The 16,844-nt window shown below is 41.1% G+C and overlaps 1 protein-coding gene across 2 annotated transcripts in view; it reads left to right on the forward strand.

The window, feature by feature from the left end:
* The first annotated feature begins 40 nt into the window (after positions 1-40).
* The window catches only part of trc (Serine/threonine-protein kinase tricornered), a 78,068-nt gene continuing 61,264 nt past the window's right edge, over positions 41-16,844 (forward strand). Inside the window, exons 1-2 of one of the 2 annotated variants that reach the window (XM_066735544.1) lie at positions 41-530; positions 1,712-1,845. In XM_066735544.1, coding sequence (XP_066591641.1) covers positions 529-530; positions 1,712-1,845 — 136 coding nt within the window. In that variant the 5' untranslated portion in view covers positions 41-528. Of the gene's footprint in view, positions 531-1,711; positions 1,846-11,209; positions 14,343-16,844 lie in introns of those variants that run through there. The other variant, XM_066735541.1, reaches the window with a different exon arrangement.

Here is a 16,844-nt window from a genome sequence, read left to right on the forward strand (position 1 = left end):
TTTAGTCGACGGTGTCGCGACGCTGACGTATTTGTCAATATCTCGACGTTTTGGTGATTTCCTTCGCTTCTTTGCGAAACTGCAACTGATAAGTGTAAAAATTTGACAAACTATAAATTGTGAGAAAGCCTAGAAGAAACGATGTTTTGATAGAACGTTCGTAATATCAACTAATTGGCGGTAAAGTCCATGCACAAAAGGCAAGGGGTTCGGGAAACACAGAAGTAGTCGGACGAGACAAGCTGTAACTGTACTGTATACTGCATCGCAAGTGTATTGTATCAAATATCTACCATCCTAAGCGCGTGCAAGTGAGCTGGAAATTGAGAGAGTTGACTTTACTTCAGTTCCACTGGTTTATTGAGTATAGTGAAGTTCACGGCTTGACCAGTCCTGTGGATTAAAAGAAGTAAAGCAGCGCGTACCAACACATCTTTCTTCCTCTCTTTCTTTCTCATCTGTGCATCTGCGATATCTTTTCGAAGCTCAGCATCCGAATGCAGACTTCAACCGAATCGATTTGCTAAGATGTAAGTATATGTCTACACGCATAAATTGAAAGAGGATCAGTTAAGCCAAGATCACCGTGATTTAGCCTGCAACAATTTTAAATGAGAAGCATGAAAAAAAGGCCATTCTTCGCGAGCGTTGCCCTCAAAGGCAACGGTCCATCTCGACACATTGGCAGGTTACATGTGTTGAGTATACTGTGCATATAATATATGAATCAGTTTTGCGAAGCTGAAAGATGAAAATGAATAGATGGATTGTAGCTTTGGAGAAAGAACGAGAGTGAGAGTAAAAATAAGAGCAACAGTTAAAAATGCTTTGATGTACGAAAAGATGATCAAGGAAAGGTTAAAGGATTGACGGGAATTTTGTTAGAAACATAACCGGTTTGGCTGAAGCATGTATTATTTTTCTTTTTCTGGGCATTCTGTGCACTTAAAACTGTCCAGCTGATCCAGCTTTTCTGTTTCAATCTTGTTCTTCGATACATTTTCTTAGCGTGTTTTAGGTATAACGTGCACACCTCCCACTTAAGTAGCTAACGCATACGTGAACATATCTAAACGACTTAGTGTAATATAGTAACACGCGTACACATATTAGCACATTTTTATATGTGGAAGACGGTCCAATCACTTTACAGGTAAACAATTATACTTGTGAGCACAATAAAATCAACTTATTGTATCAAAACCGACTAATTCACGTTCATTATTATTTCATCGAATTTCATTTTGCAATATGGTGTAAGCAAGGCGCTTAATGTTGACTACTAGGGGTTCTTGACTCTGCAAGCATTAGGCCCCCTTCCTCCTAGTCCAAAGTGAAGCTTTATATAAACACTTTCTATCCGGACACGTATGAAAACTATCAAACAAAATTTTTCTGTTCTGCGAAGCAAATGAGTTTTCGGGTGAGGTCTAAATATTCATTTTTTTTTATCTTGTATAGAATTTCCGGTTATTAATGTTAATATATTTTTGTAATAAGATTTTTCCAGATTACTCTGTCGAATATCTAACAAAAAGTGTACAAATTATGGTAGATGCAAAGTTAAATGCATTAAGGTTTATGTTTGATGAAGGAAAACCTAAAAGTTTGGAAACAAGAAACTTTAAAGCAGACGCGCAAAACAAAGTGGCACTACTCGGTAGCCAGTGAAATTGTGGGATGATGAATTAAAGTATCTTCTTCTTGCCAGGTGTGAAGAGGCGACGGAAGTAGAAACGCATCACCAGCAAACAGCAGCAACGACGATGGGCGTCGCCGAGGACGAGACGCCGTCTTCTCTAACATCTCATCCCAATTTAAATACAAACAACCCCAGCCAAGAAGGTACGTATACCCTTAGCTTTATTATTCTTTATTTAGGTAAGAAAAAAACATGAAAAAATACGCTTATACTTAGAAAACAAAAATTATTAACCAAACCTACCAGATAGAATTACCCACAAAAAACAGACTTCGCCTGTAAAAAAAAGAATGTACTTGCCGTGGAGATATTACCGTGTCTCTTGATTTGTATTCACAAAAGAAACAATTTAATTTACAATAATAACATGAAATTTGTATCAATTAACATATTTTAAATGGAGTTAAATACATGACAGTTTTAAAACAATGTTCCCAGCTAGAAAACAGAATTTTTTTAAAAGATTTATCACATTTCACACACCCGAAAAATGAACTTTTTTTTTAATGCTTTTCACGCAACCCCTATAATAGATATTGCTGCGATCCTTTGAAGGTTTAATATAAACACTCTTAAAATATATGAAAACAATTTTTTATTCATTTTGCATAAGCATTTATTTTAAAATGGCAGCAGCATATGCATAGCCGACCCCCTTTTACAAAAAAAAACCAATATCACCGGCGTTGATGCTTTTTTAATAAAGGATTATTTGAAATAAAAAATTCTGAGAGATTTATGCCCAACATGAGTGTGCCTGTAGCACGCATTACAACTGTTAATTTTTATGGAATATTAATAAAATGATGGATGATTGAAAAAAATAACGATAAATCTGTTTTTCTTTTGGGCAATATTTTGTTTAAAAAATGGGAAAAACTAAACTTTTCATATAATTATAATTCCGGGCATATTTTTATATGTGACGAATATGTGCCACAAATTACTTAAGAATCCATCGAAAACTTTCGGAGAAAATATAGCCATGAGAAAAGAAATGGTTTCAAGTAAAACTCGTATAAAGTGCTTGCGTAGGTTTATACGTACAGTCGAGAGCACGCTCCAAGAAAATGGTAAAATATATATTTAAACTGTTCCGATCTTTATGAAATTTGCACATAATATTTTTAACATATCAAAGATTTGAAACTCGTGAAAGAAAATCAATTTTTTAAAGTTGACAAAACAGTACGAACTCTTAAATTATAATTTTGTATAGCTACACATACGCTATTTATCCTTGCTATGTAAAACTTACCACTATAACAACATTCACTTATATCATCATTACAGGAATAACTTGCTTGATCTGTAGAAAAATAACAATAGTATGAAGTTTATAAAACTAAATATCGTTCCAATTATTTTATCTCCTATACCTTATTCTAGTTTAACGAGAGATTATAGAGAGAATCCTCGGCTAGTCCTAGAAATGCGGATATGTAAGTAAAGAAATAAAGTTCAATGGCCTTTCTCGATCATATAGAATCTTCGATTTATTTTAATCCTTCGTTCCATTTACCGCACAATGTTGTCACATTTCTTTGTAAATCAAAGCGGAAACGGCGAGTAAGTAATTTACCTCCGTGTCGAGCTCGGCCTTGCGCCACGCACTCGTGTCATTTGTTTAGGATGGCAAAAAATCCGCTCGTTAGACAGATTGGAAAAATTACTTTAATTGTTCGAACGCGGAAGCAGCGTGAAACCCGTTAAACGCGACACGCTAAAATGGCACTAATTTTGCCCGAGTGGGGTGGCTAAGGAAAATAAGGATTTGGTCCGCGCTTCTGGCATAAGATTAAATCGCAAAAGGCAACCAAGTGTACAGAGACGTAGGTCGTGGCTGCGCACCGCCTGCGTTTTTCTTCTTCCGCATCGACGTGTGTTGTTTCGCACTCGAAATGGCCAACGGCTTCTCTTCCGCTTTCGTTTATCGTATTCCACCCAGGCGTGTTTCGGATACCAATCAAAATTCACTCCGCTGTTTAATTCCAATCAGTTTCAATCGTATCACCCGCATGCTCGAAATTTCAATTACGTAAATAGCGACCGAAAGCTCGTGGTTCCATATCGCTCGGCCATTTTAACTATCGATAAGAGCAACTCGCCATTGAGTCTGATTGCGAGGATCGATACGAGACTCCTTCGTTGAATAATCGACAAACGCTCGAAATCACTCGATATGTGTGTGACATGTTCATTCGTTCCACTTTTATCGCACCGTACCATGCGTTTCTGCAGCTTTGGATTGCGCAAGGCTATTGTGCTATATATATATATATATATATATATATATACGCGTGTACGTTGTGCACGTTATATCGCAGGAAGAATTAGCACACACGTGTATACTTTATAAGTGCTTCCTGGAAGTCTCTAACGGCAAATCTACTTAAATAGTTTTTGGGTATGGTAAAGCACGTTTGGTTCAAAGCTGAATCTCTTTGCGGTTGAAAAACGATAAAAACTGATCTGAACAACGTCGATAATCAACAATGTTGCAAGGAACAATGCAGTCTTATCGAGCAATTGTGTAATTGCCCATTTGCATACTCATAGATTCATCAAGATCTACCGTGTTGCATTACTATAGTGTTTATATAACACTCGGTGCACTTTATAATTTATTTCTTGTTTCATTAACAATAATTTGCTTCCAGTGGCTGTTTGAAAGAATGGAACGATGAATACTTCAAAGAACTCGCCTAATTATCGAGCAAGTACCGAGAGTCCTCGGTATTAAACCTAATACGAGATGTGACGAACAAAACATTGCTGTGTACGTGAAACTTTCACTGGACTATACGATTGCACTTGCAGGATGCTTTTACGCATCTCACTTCCTCTTACCGTTTCTTTGTTCAGTGACTAAAATCTATATTTTATACCCACGTGCAATTCTCAGGTAGAGTGCACGCCTTCACCCTGTGTCACGTTTATGTGTCTGATACATTGTCCAGGAGAATAATTTTGCGGAACAATTACGCAGTACCGGCTCATACCAGAATAACCCAACCAAGCAGATTATCGCGTTGGCTCCAATAGAACCTGACACGGTTCTAAGCTTCCTGACTTTCGTTAATATCAACACTGAATACAAATTCTTAAATTATCAAATGTAATCCAGAGAACTGCTGCTGAAATTTAACAAGATTTATTAAACGCTTAATTATGCATTGTTTAAAATCTCATTTGTGATGAACTGTGTCATATACTGAGAGTTGGTGAGGAATACAAAGATTATGATTTTGTTGCACTTTTATTATACATGGAAAGGATTATTAACAATCTTTTTATGATTAATTTAAGAAAAATGTAAATCCAAATCCCAGTGGTGAGATATCTACATGTTTAATTTGGTACAATTAGCCATATACACGAAGTTCACTGATTGTCAAACGATCATAAGGCACTTTAAAGGTTAATCAACATTTACTATTTGCAGAATCAGATGTTTGCTTACATCAGTACACAAACTGATTTCTTGATTTGATTAATTCATACACTTTTGCAACTAATATTATCTAATATTTTTTACTATATACACGTAGAATTACAGAAACATATTTAATCATTGTTTACACTATTATTCGCAATAACAAGATCTAAACCGGCTTAACAGCTAATAAACTGTAGCAATAGATTGCTCAAGATTCCCATTTTTCACGAGTGCATGTATTATCTTGAAGAATTTAGATCTCTCGAGTAATGCGAATCTCTTCTTGGTAAGAAAAGCTCTTTGGACTGCGAAGTTGGCTATCGGGTCACAGAAGGTTGACCGTTGAACTTGCTCTCAAGAGGTACAGAGAGAGAGAGAGAGAGAGAGACTACTACGGAGTCGTATAGTCGTCCTAAGAAGACTTGACTGCACACTCGATTTAGTTTCTAATACAGCACAATAAGGTATCCATTGCTCGATCCGTATCTGAACTGAAAATAAAAGCCAAGAACCGTGTTCTCTCCACGTTCCAAATTCAAGGAACGCCTAGTTTCAGTAATCCCAATCTACTTATAGTCGTTCCCTAATTATAAGCAAGAATAGAATTGGATAGTTCGGTAATCGAGGTTGGATGATGGAAATAGCACGACTCGTCGAAGATCCGTGACTGTTGAGCCGAATGATCATGGTAATCGACACGAATACGTAGCATCTGTAAAATTTCTCGTCTTTGGAACAACATCTGAGCAATAATGGTAAATTCGAGAATGGGTTGTTGGAATTGCAACTTTCACGATTTATCGGCGACGAAAGATCAAAATGCCAGATAAAAGTGGCAGCTTCTGCAAAGATATTCCTCTTCCACATTTTTATATCATTTTCTTTGTCTCCTCATCGTTGTCTTCTGGATACCATTAAGGTCGATAACTTCGGTCCGGAAGAGCGAGGCTTTTGGACGTCGAAGACGCTTCTTCTTCCGACCCGAAGCTATCATCCCCCCTCCCAGTGCTATCTTCCCGAACCAGCATGGGCCAAAAGACAAAGGAATCCCAACGGGACGTCCTCTTCAGCTTTATCGATCATTTTTACGCGGGGTTCAACTCGGATCCAGGTCAGAACTCACCCAGCGACACGTTGCACGATTTAACTACGTATTATCCACGTTTATATATATATATATATATATATATATACGTTCGACCTGGTCCTCCTATCAGTGCTTTCACCCAGCAAAAATCTAGATTGTGCATCCAAGCGTGAAAAGAGCATCGTGAAAAATCGCGACGCCCGCGTTAGCAGAGCCGAGAGCTGCTCGAGAGCGGAAATGATTACGGTAATTTGACTCAGAGGTAAATCCATCGATCGGACTACGCTCCGAAGCGGAACTTGTGCCTGGACTTTTCAATCTGTCTTTTAATTATCCGAGTCGAAGAGCAGAGCGATACCCTGATCACCCCACCCCCTACCCTTTATTTTCATCATTACCGTTCAACCGGATCGTTCGAATTTCGGGGGATGTAGGAGTTCGTGTGTAATAGTCACGCTTGATTTCAGGGAAATTATAAATATTGGTTTGAAAATGAGGGGTAATGATCCAGTGGGATCATCGATCGAACTGTTTATATATATATATATATATATAAACAGATATTCTTCTTTATTATTTTCTTCCTCTATCGCACTGGTTCTTGATTCCACGTGGAAATATAAATGGTATGCGATATATTTATATCGAGTTATCTCGAGAAATAATTGTTTCCACCACGGAGCGAGTCTTGAAAGAAGAAATGGAAAGTGCATAGTTTTCTCGAGAACTTTCTCTGGTACGTGAGAGTGATGTTTGTGCACCGTTATTAAGTTGACATGTCGTGTCCATTTCAGGGTTTTTCTCGTGCGATTGCACCTGATTCGTTGCGTTGTTGAATCGAATCGGGGAGCCAAGCTGGTTCCCCGAGGACAGGTGGGTAGTTAAAGATTTTTAATCAAATATTTGGATGTTTACACGCGTGCTTCTCCAACTGTGCATCGTTGCGGGTGGTTGACCTGTGTTACCCACCGTGTGCGACACCTGTCGCTCGATGGTAATGCAGATTCCTGCAGATTGTTCAGCCAAGCATGGTCGTCTGACCCGCGCCAAGTTTCAAGAAAATTGCTTCGAGATCTGCGTTACTGCTTGCCATTGTTATCCTCATCATTGTGTTCCAGCGAACATCGCGAGCGTGTTAACGTTATCAGAGTGGAAATCCTGCTTGCGTGAACTATCTTTTTTCTACTTTTCAAAGTGTGCTTATTTCCACCGTCGATAAAAAATCTATTACGTTATGAAGGAAAATATAATTCAGCGATTGTTAATTGGCTTTGAGAAAGTGGAGGGGATTAACGATGGTAGAAAAAAGAGAGTGAAATGATATTCGATTGTTTGGTTATTTGTAGAAATAATTTTGCGCTTGCAATATTTTCACCTGGTATGCATTATATATATATATATATATAAAGAAAAATACTGCAGTATCTCAGCTACGTCGCCCCTTGAATCCTTGCCAATTCTTCATTCTCTCTCACCGCACGATTTATATTCGATTTTCTCTCCTTTTGATTATCCAAATTTCAAAACACCTTTACACAGGTCGAGTGTGCATTCAGCTACGATCGAAATTCTTAAAATATAGAACCCGAATCGTGTCTATCTGTACAGAAAGTCTTTCTATATATACAGATAACCATCTAAATTTCCCACCAATCTTAAACAATCAATCCAAACCACGTAAATCAGCTTCTCTCGTCAATTCCATTTTTCGAGGTCAGCTTTAATTTTCTCCACTAAACGCACACAAACCTAAAACCTATAGTTGAAGAGCACTTGCACTTTATCGCGCGATAAAAGTCTTTTTCCACTGACAAAAGAACCAAGATTTTTTCTGCCATCCTCTTAACGTCTATGTAGGTCAACGAAACGAATGGACGCTCGTAGGTGGTGTATATATATATATATATATATATGTGTGTGTATGTATTGGTACCGAGTGAGAATAGTGTAACATCTCGGTGCATTCTTATCTGCGATAGGCGAGACGGTATTCGACGAAGCGGTGTACGAGGAAAAAAAGGCCAAGTTGAGACGCGGTAATGGCGGCGCATTGACCGTAAGGACTCGCGGAGTGTATGTACGGGACGCGTGCCATGCACGATGCTCCTCGTGCGTAACGCATGCCACGATGTCTCGTACGTTTAATGAGATATTCGAGATATCTTGCCATCGAAGAAGGGCGATTACGGCGTGCTTAACGTGCGTGTACGACCGGCGAGTTTGCATGCCAGCTCTTCGCCCGCTCTATAAAAGTATGGCGAACCCGAACGAGCCAGACCGAGGATGAGCTTCGGGATACGGGCATACAGGGGCCACTGTCCTTTAACCAATTGCGTAATTCGTTCTGGTCGAATCGAGCTGTGGCGCCTTGCCTTTATTCGTGCCATACTCTCGATGGCGTCTTTGCGATCTTATATCGTTGGCTAATTACCGGAATCTTTAGCCGTTTGTAAGGGACTAAGATGCATGTGTTTTGGTGGATACGTTGGTGTTTGGAAACGTGGATTTAATTTTTGTTGCTCCAATTTGATTATTTTGGTCGAGTTATGTTTAAGAGCGTCTTTAGAGATTTTTTATTGAAAATATCAAACCTTTGTCGTTAGGAGAGGTTACTTATCCGGATGAAGTTACGCAGTTCGTTGACGGATCATCCATCATCGGTATCAGTAGCAACTGTACCTAAAGATAAACAGCTATTTGGTACCAAATGTTTTCTCTTTACAAGTTGAAAATAAAAGAAGGTTTTATTGGTTTAGAGATTCTCTGTTCGAACAGTGGGGTAACTTTACTATTTTTCGCATGCTAAATAAGAATTTTCAAATTATTCTGCCTATGTGATCGAGTTGTAAATATTTTGTATTAGAAGTTTGAGCTTGATACAATGCCACGATTTATTAAAGCGTTGGTACTGTTTATACTTTTCCAGTTGATTTATCGCGAGGCGCGAATACGATAGCGTAGATTAACTATGAATGACGGAGCTGTCGCAGAAACTCCTTTGGGTAGAGCTGTAAGGTAAACATTTATTAAACTATACGTCACGTACTTTATATTGAACTAGTAGGAGAGATGTACGTGACGTTTTTCTTACACAATGTGGTCTCTGAAAGTATATCGTTTCGTTTTGTAGAAGCAAATTGTTAGCTTTTGGTTTAACCTTCTTTCTAAAAATTTAATTCAAAGAATAATAAAGTGGTAACCCCGTATATGATAATGTACGATGAATAATAGATAAATCTGGGACACGAAGTAAATGGTAGATTCTTGAGGTATTGTTTAAATTTTAGCTGTCGTTATCTACTTGTGCGATTAAAAGAACAAGTGGCGAGAAAATATGTAATTATTTTATCCTAATTTGCATCTCAAGCGGTGTATCATAATCCAAGATAAAATTAGCATAATATTCAGCAAGAGACGTATAGGTGCTATAAATAATTATTATATAAAATGAGAGGATTTTTACTTCAATTAAATTATTTTTCTTATTGCGTTATCAATTTAATCAAAGCAATAAAGATATGGAGGGCTTATACAATCTGTGACAACTCGTTCGAATGCGTTTTCTGTTTTTACTTTGCTATTAGCACGCTTGGAAATAATTACATTAGGTTTTCTTTTTCTTTTTTTTTTTTTTTTTTTTGAGTACTCGTAATCAGTACTGATTACGGATAAGGCAAACGCAAGGACACGTCAAGTATTCTATTTGCCTCGGAATATTGATTGCAAGTACAGATACAACATAACACTTATTACTATATATACGATCTTTTCGAGATGATTCGTGAATTCCTCAAAGACTTCTACTTGGATCGTTGCCATTGGCCAAACAGCTAGCAGCATTATGCAGTATTCTCCGCACTATTGCGCAATATATATTGGGGAAAAAATTTAGAGTGACACAAATAATCATAGTTTTATCATTGAAATAAATTTACCAGTCTTTATAAACCTTCGCTATACCAATAAAACACATAATACTATTTCAATACTGAAAACAAAAATATTAATTAAAACCATCCAGATTTGACAAAATATTTCTTCATTAAAGTCATTGAAAATTTTCAATGACAAAATAACAAATACATTTTCCTTTAATCCTCTACAAATTAAATTTCGAGTATCAGTAGAATTGTACTCCAATTCCTAAAGTCTACAGAATTAAAGGTATCGTAGGTAGGATTTAAATATGGCGCGCCGGGTCCACGTGACTACACAGGCTCAGGTAAACAACGATGAGTCGAGGCGAAACTCGAAAGCCAAGCTCCTAAGTCAAGGCAAGATATGGTTGGGGCAGGGTAGAGACTGGTGGTTGGTAATTCGCTTGGTGGGGGGGGGAGGTCGTATTTATACACAGACACGAGAGCAAGAGAGAGAGAGAGAGAGAGAACAGCGACGGCGCCTAGCGTCGTAATGCGTCGTTCTATTCGGACACAGCTGGTTCGTTCTTCCCACCGAGCAATAATACGAGCGACCAACCAGCCAACCGGACACAGCAAACCATTCTTATACCTATATATATATATACACTAACATCGCAACGCATTCGCTCTTATCCTGCACAAACGCCCACGCTTCTGGACGTTTTACAAAATATTCCGCAGCAAGCAAACGCGTCTTTGATTTCTCTCGCACGGCATTGGCAGTGGCAATTTAAGGGTTGGATCTGATACGACGTTCCTCGACTCTGTTGCAAACACGCGTGTGCGTAGGTCGGCCGTGTATTTACGCGAGCACGGACCATCTCGGTTCCGCGCGGTAGTGTTGGAGCATAGTCGAGGAAGAAGAAGGCGGGGAGGGGGGGGGGGGGGAGGTGGATCTGTTGTGCCGCAGAGAAGAAGAAGAAGAAGAGGAGGAGGAGGAGGAGGAGGATAGAGTGCAAAGAGTCTGAAAGAGTCACGTTGAAGCGAGAAGGACGCGGTGTATAGGAGGAGGAGTAGGGGGGAGGGAGGCCTCGAGCGAGTCGAGGAAGAAAAGGTGTGTGGCGGTGGTCGTTTTGTTCGCACACAGGCTCACGGTACTCTCACGCATGTTGGCGGCGAAGCAAGAGAGGAGGAAGAGAGTTGCTGAGGAGCGAGCGAGGTGGCAGTGTGGCGCACAGGCACAGTACTATAGAGTACAGCCTGTACAGCACAGGCCAGTCACAGTGCTGCGCCGAGTTAAGAGAAGTAGTCGGTGGCAGTACTGGCAGTGTGAGTCTATCGCAGGCCTGGCAAGCGTGCGGTTATGATCGTATCACCGGTGCCGCCGCAACCACCGCAGTGTCCTCCTCCTCCTCCTCTTCCTCCTCGTCGTCGTCCCAAACTTCTCCCATTTTCCTATTTACTCGTCCGGAAAAGCCAACTGGATTTTTCTCGCATTCCACCACTGAGAATCCTCGCCCGACCCTGAAGAGCCATGGTTTAAAACTTGGTATTTATCGGGAATCGTCGAAACTGCGAAGGTGGATGTTATTCTATACGCAACTTGGAAGGTGTTACGTTTGCGAGTTTTCAAAAATGAAATTCTGCGAGTGTCTTCGAGTGGCGTAGAGTTTTCGTTGGAATTTTGCCGGTGCGACGAGTGGAGGGGATCGCAGTTTTTCTTTTGTTTTTTTTTTTTTAAAGAGGATAGGAACGATTGATTCGCAGGGCGAAAGAGAGGTGTGTGTGTGTGTGTGTGTGTGTGGTTTTTGTATAATTAAGTGGTAGTACACGACAGGTGTCCAGTGTGGGGAAGTCCTTGCTCGCTACCGTTGGTGTGGGATTTAAAGGATATAGCCGCCAGGTGATATTCGGTGTTGAAGCGAGACGAGGTAGGGGAAGAGCTTGTGCTGCTCCGTCACGAAAGAAGATATATCTCGACTGCATCCAGGGCGAATGAACTGCAGAGTGCACAGTGTTGATAGTTCTCCGTAGTGCGGATAATAAGGGAGCTACGTGACCGACTGGGCTCGCCTCCTCTACCTGCGCTTGGCAGATCGACTAGAAGAAAACCGCGTTTAAAACCCCGGCGACCCTGAAGAGCGTTATTATCGAGAGATACCGATGCTCCGAATGATCCTACGCTTGATCTCCCGATAAATGATAAACCGAAAATTCATCGGTAGAACCAGAAGCAAAGTGGAACGCTTTTAAAGTCAGATTCACGAAGATGCGTTGGATCTCTGAAGACGAAACCGTTAAGCTTGTATACTCGGATCAGGACTCTACCGGGAAGCTCTAATTGTACTCGAAGAGCACTGCGGCTTGGGCCCATCAGGTACGCAAACGTACAGTCCGTTCTCGAAGTAGTCCGAGTTCCAGCGTGTGTTTCCCTCCTCCCCCACAAATTTTACTCTCTCGAAGAGGATCGAGCCGTCAAAGGGCACTGTGTGCCGAGCTTCGGAGGAGATCGGTCGAAGAGCCGAGCTTTCGCGACGATAAACCTTCCGTTCCCAAGAGCTCTACTAGAGTTTTCTGGGAGAAACGCATATTTATTTACGAAATAGAGTGCGAGCGAGAGTGTTTCTTCTGGAGACTCTGTTATCGTGGTTCAAGTGTGAAGGAGAGGCGAGTGATAAGAGGGGAGGGGAAGAGGAGAGTTGGGTGGTGTGGCCTTAATGATCCACGGAGCGACATTAACGTCGTTAGCGTGGAGAGGAAAAGTGGACAGCTGATCGGTCCCGAGTATCGCGTTGTCTAATCAAATTCGCGGCTGGTAACTAGCGACGAGGGAGGTGGAGGAGGAGGAGGAGGGGGTAGAGCACAAGTAGCTCTCTTGAACTATCAGTCGTATCACGACTCTGAGCGTTCTTAGTCGTTTCGACGTATATCTCCCTCGCGAGTTCAAAGTGTATCCTTTGTCTCGACTTCCGTTCTGCAAAGAGAGAGGCATCAGGGACCAAATCTCTTCGGCATTACGTACCTCCTCCGCATTCAAGGTCACACCGTTCTCCAGTGGACCACGAAGAGCTCCTGCGCCTATGTGGGAGCCAGGCTCGTGAGATAAGAAGCGACGTATCGAGAATCGTAGGAGACCCGGAGAAACTGACCGTGGTCGCAACAAGTGGTTCTCCAGCACACGCGTCGTGACTAGCCAAGCTAATCTCTCGAATCAACCGGGCTTGGTCTACGGAATAATCGAGAGCATCTTCTTCAGGACTGAATTCGACTCGAAGCTGTCCAATCTTCCGATAGAATCTTCATCGTCGAGCTGAAAATTGCGAGTGGGATTCGTGTGTAAAGAGAGTGTCTCGAGTGAGGAAGATCGGTAGATAAATACGGGCTTATCGGTAGCTATGTTTTGACGAGGTGTCGTCCCATGAGTTATAATGGTGATTTGCAACGCATAATTAAAATTAATGGTTGTTGCGTAAAGATTCTTGTACGTACGCATGACTCTCATTAGCGATAACACAGTCGGAAAAGCCGCATTACGTGATTTCGATAAATTTGCAGTGTGAATAGTGCGAAAGAGGACTAATAGAGTGACGAGCAGGAATCGTCCGGAGGGTTGGTTCGAGGAAATCGATGTTGTTATTGTAATACGTAATTGGAAAGTGTGGATAATTGGTGCTCGTGGAGAATCGATTGTAAAATCGAAGAGGCTTGTTTCGTGAAAGGTGGGGAGTAAAAGTGCACAGGCCAAGGATCATTTATATGACACAGAAGAAGAAGAAGAAGAAGAAGAAGAAGAAGAAGAAGAAGAGTGGTGAAAAGGAAAGTGAGAGAAAGGGTTGCGGCTCGTGTCTTGTTATGTAAAACCTGCATGAGGTTGGAAGAGGATTCTTCCTGAGCGTTCGCAAGGGGGTAGAGGATTTTGAATGACTTTCCTATTCTGCGGCTTCGTCTTCGACTCGTCGGACGAGAAGACGAGACAAATGCCGGTCGCTTCGGAGGAGTGGATGCCCCACACGGCCAAGATCACCAGCTCCATAACCACGGTCAAGGGCGGCACCATTCAGAACACTACCACGGCGTGGATGTCGCCTTACAGCAAAACTCAACCGTCGGAACGTGCCAGTCCTAATATAAATAATAATAACAATAATAATGGAGTGGTCATTTTGGAAGGATGCAGACCGCCGGCCGCAACAACGGCCAGGAGGTTTCTCAGGTGGTTCAGTAGGCTGGGCCAACCACCCATGGGAAAATCAGGTACAGCAAGAGCATCGCTAATCCTTAATTAAGATCCTTCGCAAAGAAAGTCCAACGTTTGATTTGCAAATGCGGTATTTATCAATTTTAAAGGCAATTCCAGCGGTTGCGTAGACAGGATAATTACATCCTTGAGATAAGCCGGGGAAAGTAGCGTGGAAATCTCTTTTACTGGCGTTTTTAACTGTACATTTTAAGGTACGTGAGTCTCTCGTCTCGCGGAGTGTACAATTCCGCCGCATTATATTTAATAACGGCCGTACTGTTAGAGTCACCACAGCTACTCTTCCCGTCGTATTATGCCTCGTCGTGTACACCAAAGATACCGCGTCTGCTGCCAGACGAGTGCGGTACACTAACACCATCCTGACAAATTGTGGACTGGCGTATCTTCAGGTACGATCGAAGCTTCTCGCTCGACTGTGTAATTTCTTACGCATTGTGCTTTTACGTTCCGGAAAGTACCACATCGTGTACCTTCGAATTTAATGAATCGGGAGTGAGTACGAAGGAGAGGGTGGGGGGGGGGGGGAGGAGGGGATCCACTAGGTTGTTACTTAGGTACCCTCTTAAATCAACGAAAGGACATGATTTTTACCCTTGCGTCCTCTTTCTCAACATTTTCATCCTTGTGTTTCTGCTGCGAGGGGCCGAGTGAAAAATGGTTTTAGAGGGAGGATCAGCTGCTGGCTGCTTCTTCATGGAATCTCTTACCTGAAAGGGATCTTTATGCCAGACGGCAGCTTCTCGAGGCACCTAGTGTGGTAGACAACTTGTTTCTCTTCCTTCCACGATATATTTTCTTCAACATATTTATATGTATATATGTACATACAATCTTTCATCCGAATAAGATATCCATTTTTCAATAAAATCACAAAACTCCCAACTCTTCTCCGTCACCCAGATTATTTATTGATCGTCGTACTGAAATATCCTAACGACGAACATTTATTGAAACACGAAAAATTATTTTTAAATCAATATTCTCTTTCGTTTGCTCTTTTAAAACAAAGTTTTCGTAACGGTTGAACGAGCACAGTTCGGTTCGATTAACATCAATTATTGGCTTATTACAGCGGTGCACACTGGAAATTGCGATTAGGGATTGATCGAAATATCGGGAGGTTTGATTCCACGTGTGTTCACGGTGGTAATCTCCGCTGCACGGTGTGTCCCGTAATGCAAGTGGGTCGCACACGTGACGAAACACAAATTGGGTGGTTAGCGAGTCTTGGTTGTCGAGAGGGGCTGATACATCGGCCTACACTCGGGTGCAACTTACGGTTGGCATACTCAATAAACTCAAGTTGATGTGTGGCAATGGGAAAGGGCCGATTAATCGATCGACGCGTCACTTTGAAAGAAAACAAGGCTGTAACACTGAAAACCCTTTCGAAACCTCGTTCTGCTTTCGGAGCTACTCTTATTGTTACACGGAAACGTTGATGTGATTCTTATGTGATAGAACTCGAGGACTGTGTCTTCTTTGTAGAAATCCTCGTCATTACCATATATATTGCGCGTTACTTTCAAGATTACCCGTGGGTAAATTAATTAGGATTTGGAAAGAGACTCGTTACGTGCCGATTGGTGTGTAAGCGCGTGTATCGTGCTGGTAATATTCTTGAGATTGGAATTCTTCGGTAACGGCAGCGAGCTACGATAACTAGGCCGGAAAAAGGATGAACCGTAAACTTGATAAATAAACATTAGAGTTCGCGCTAAAACCAGGCCGCATTGGCTGGAACTCCGCTCTATTCGCAATAATCTCGCACTCTATCGTTTCTCCCTCTTTTGTTCCTCTCTTCTTAAAACAGCGAGGTTGAAACAGTTTTGTGCCTGGATTGTGGAAATAGTAAATTTGTGCGATGTAAACCAGTGGAATCGCGATTCCAACGAACTCGAGTACTGCGTAAAAAGTGAGGAAATGAAAAAAAATTGTTATAATGTTTAAAAACCTGGATTATACTATTCTATAAATTTTAAAGATAAACGTGTTAACTCGATAAATAAACATTGGCTGGAATTGCACTCTATTTCAAATAATCGTGCACTCTAACGTTTCCCTCTTTTGTTTCTTCTTGAAACAACGTGGTTGAAAATAATTTGGATCCTAAATTGTACAAAGAGTAAATTTGTCCGATCTAAGCCATTCGAGAAGAATCAGTTTTTAACGAACATCTCCAACTCTACAAAAAATAAGCAAATGAGAAACTGCTACAATTTTAATAAAACCTCGATTACACTATTCTATAAGTTTTAACGATAAACATAATCGTGGCCCAAGCGGGTTTAGCGGAAAATCGTGGCAATTATTTCCTACGAAGCATAATTAATAGAATTTTATGCTCGTACAATAATAGGTATTATTTACGGTGAGAGTTTCTATTTTACACATCCGAGAGTCACGAGACGAGCGTGTGTACGTGCTCACACAGGTGTGTCTGTGTGCGTGCTTGTCTCCGCGAGTGGCTGGCTCGCCAGAGAGAATTTTCAACA

This window comes from Prorops nasuta, unplaced genomic scaffold, assembly GCF_024137725.1.
Source record: "Prorops nasuta isolate Cenicafe-Biocafe unplaced genomic scaffold, Cenicafe_Pnas_1.2 PNAS00014, whole genome shotgun sequence".
NCBI classification, from domain to species: Eukaryota; Metazoa; Arthropoda; class Insecta; order Hymenoptera; family Bethylidae; genus Prorops; species Prorops nasuta.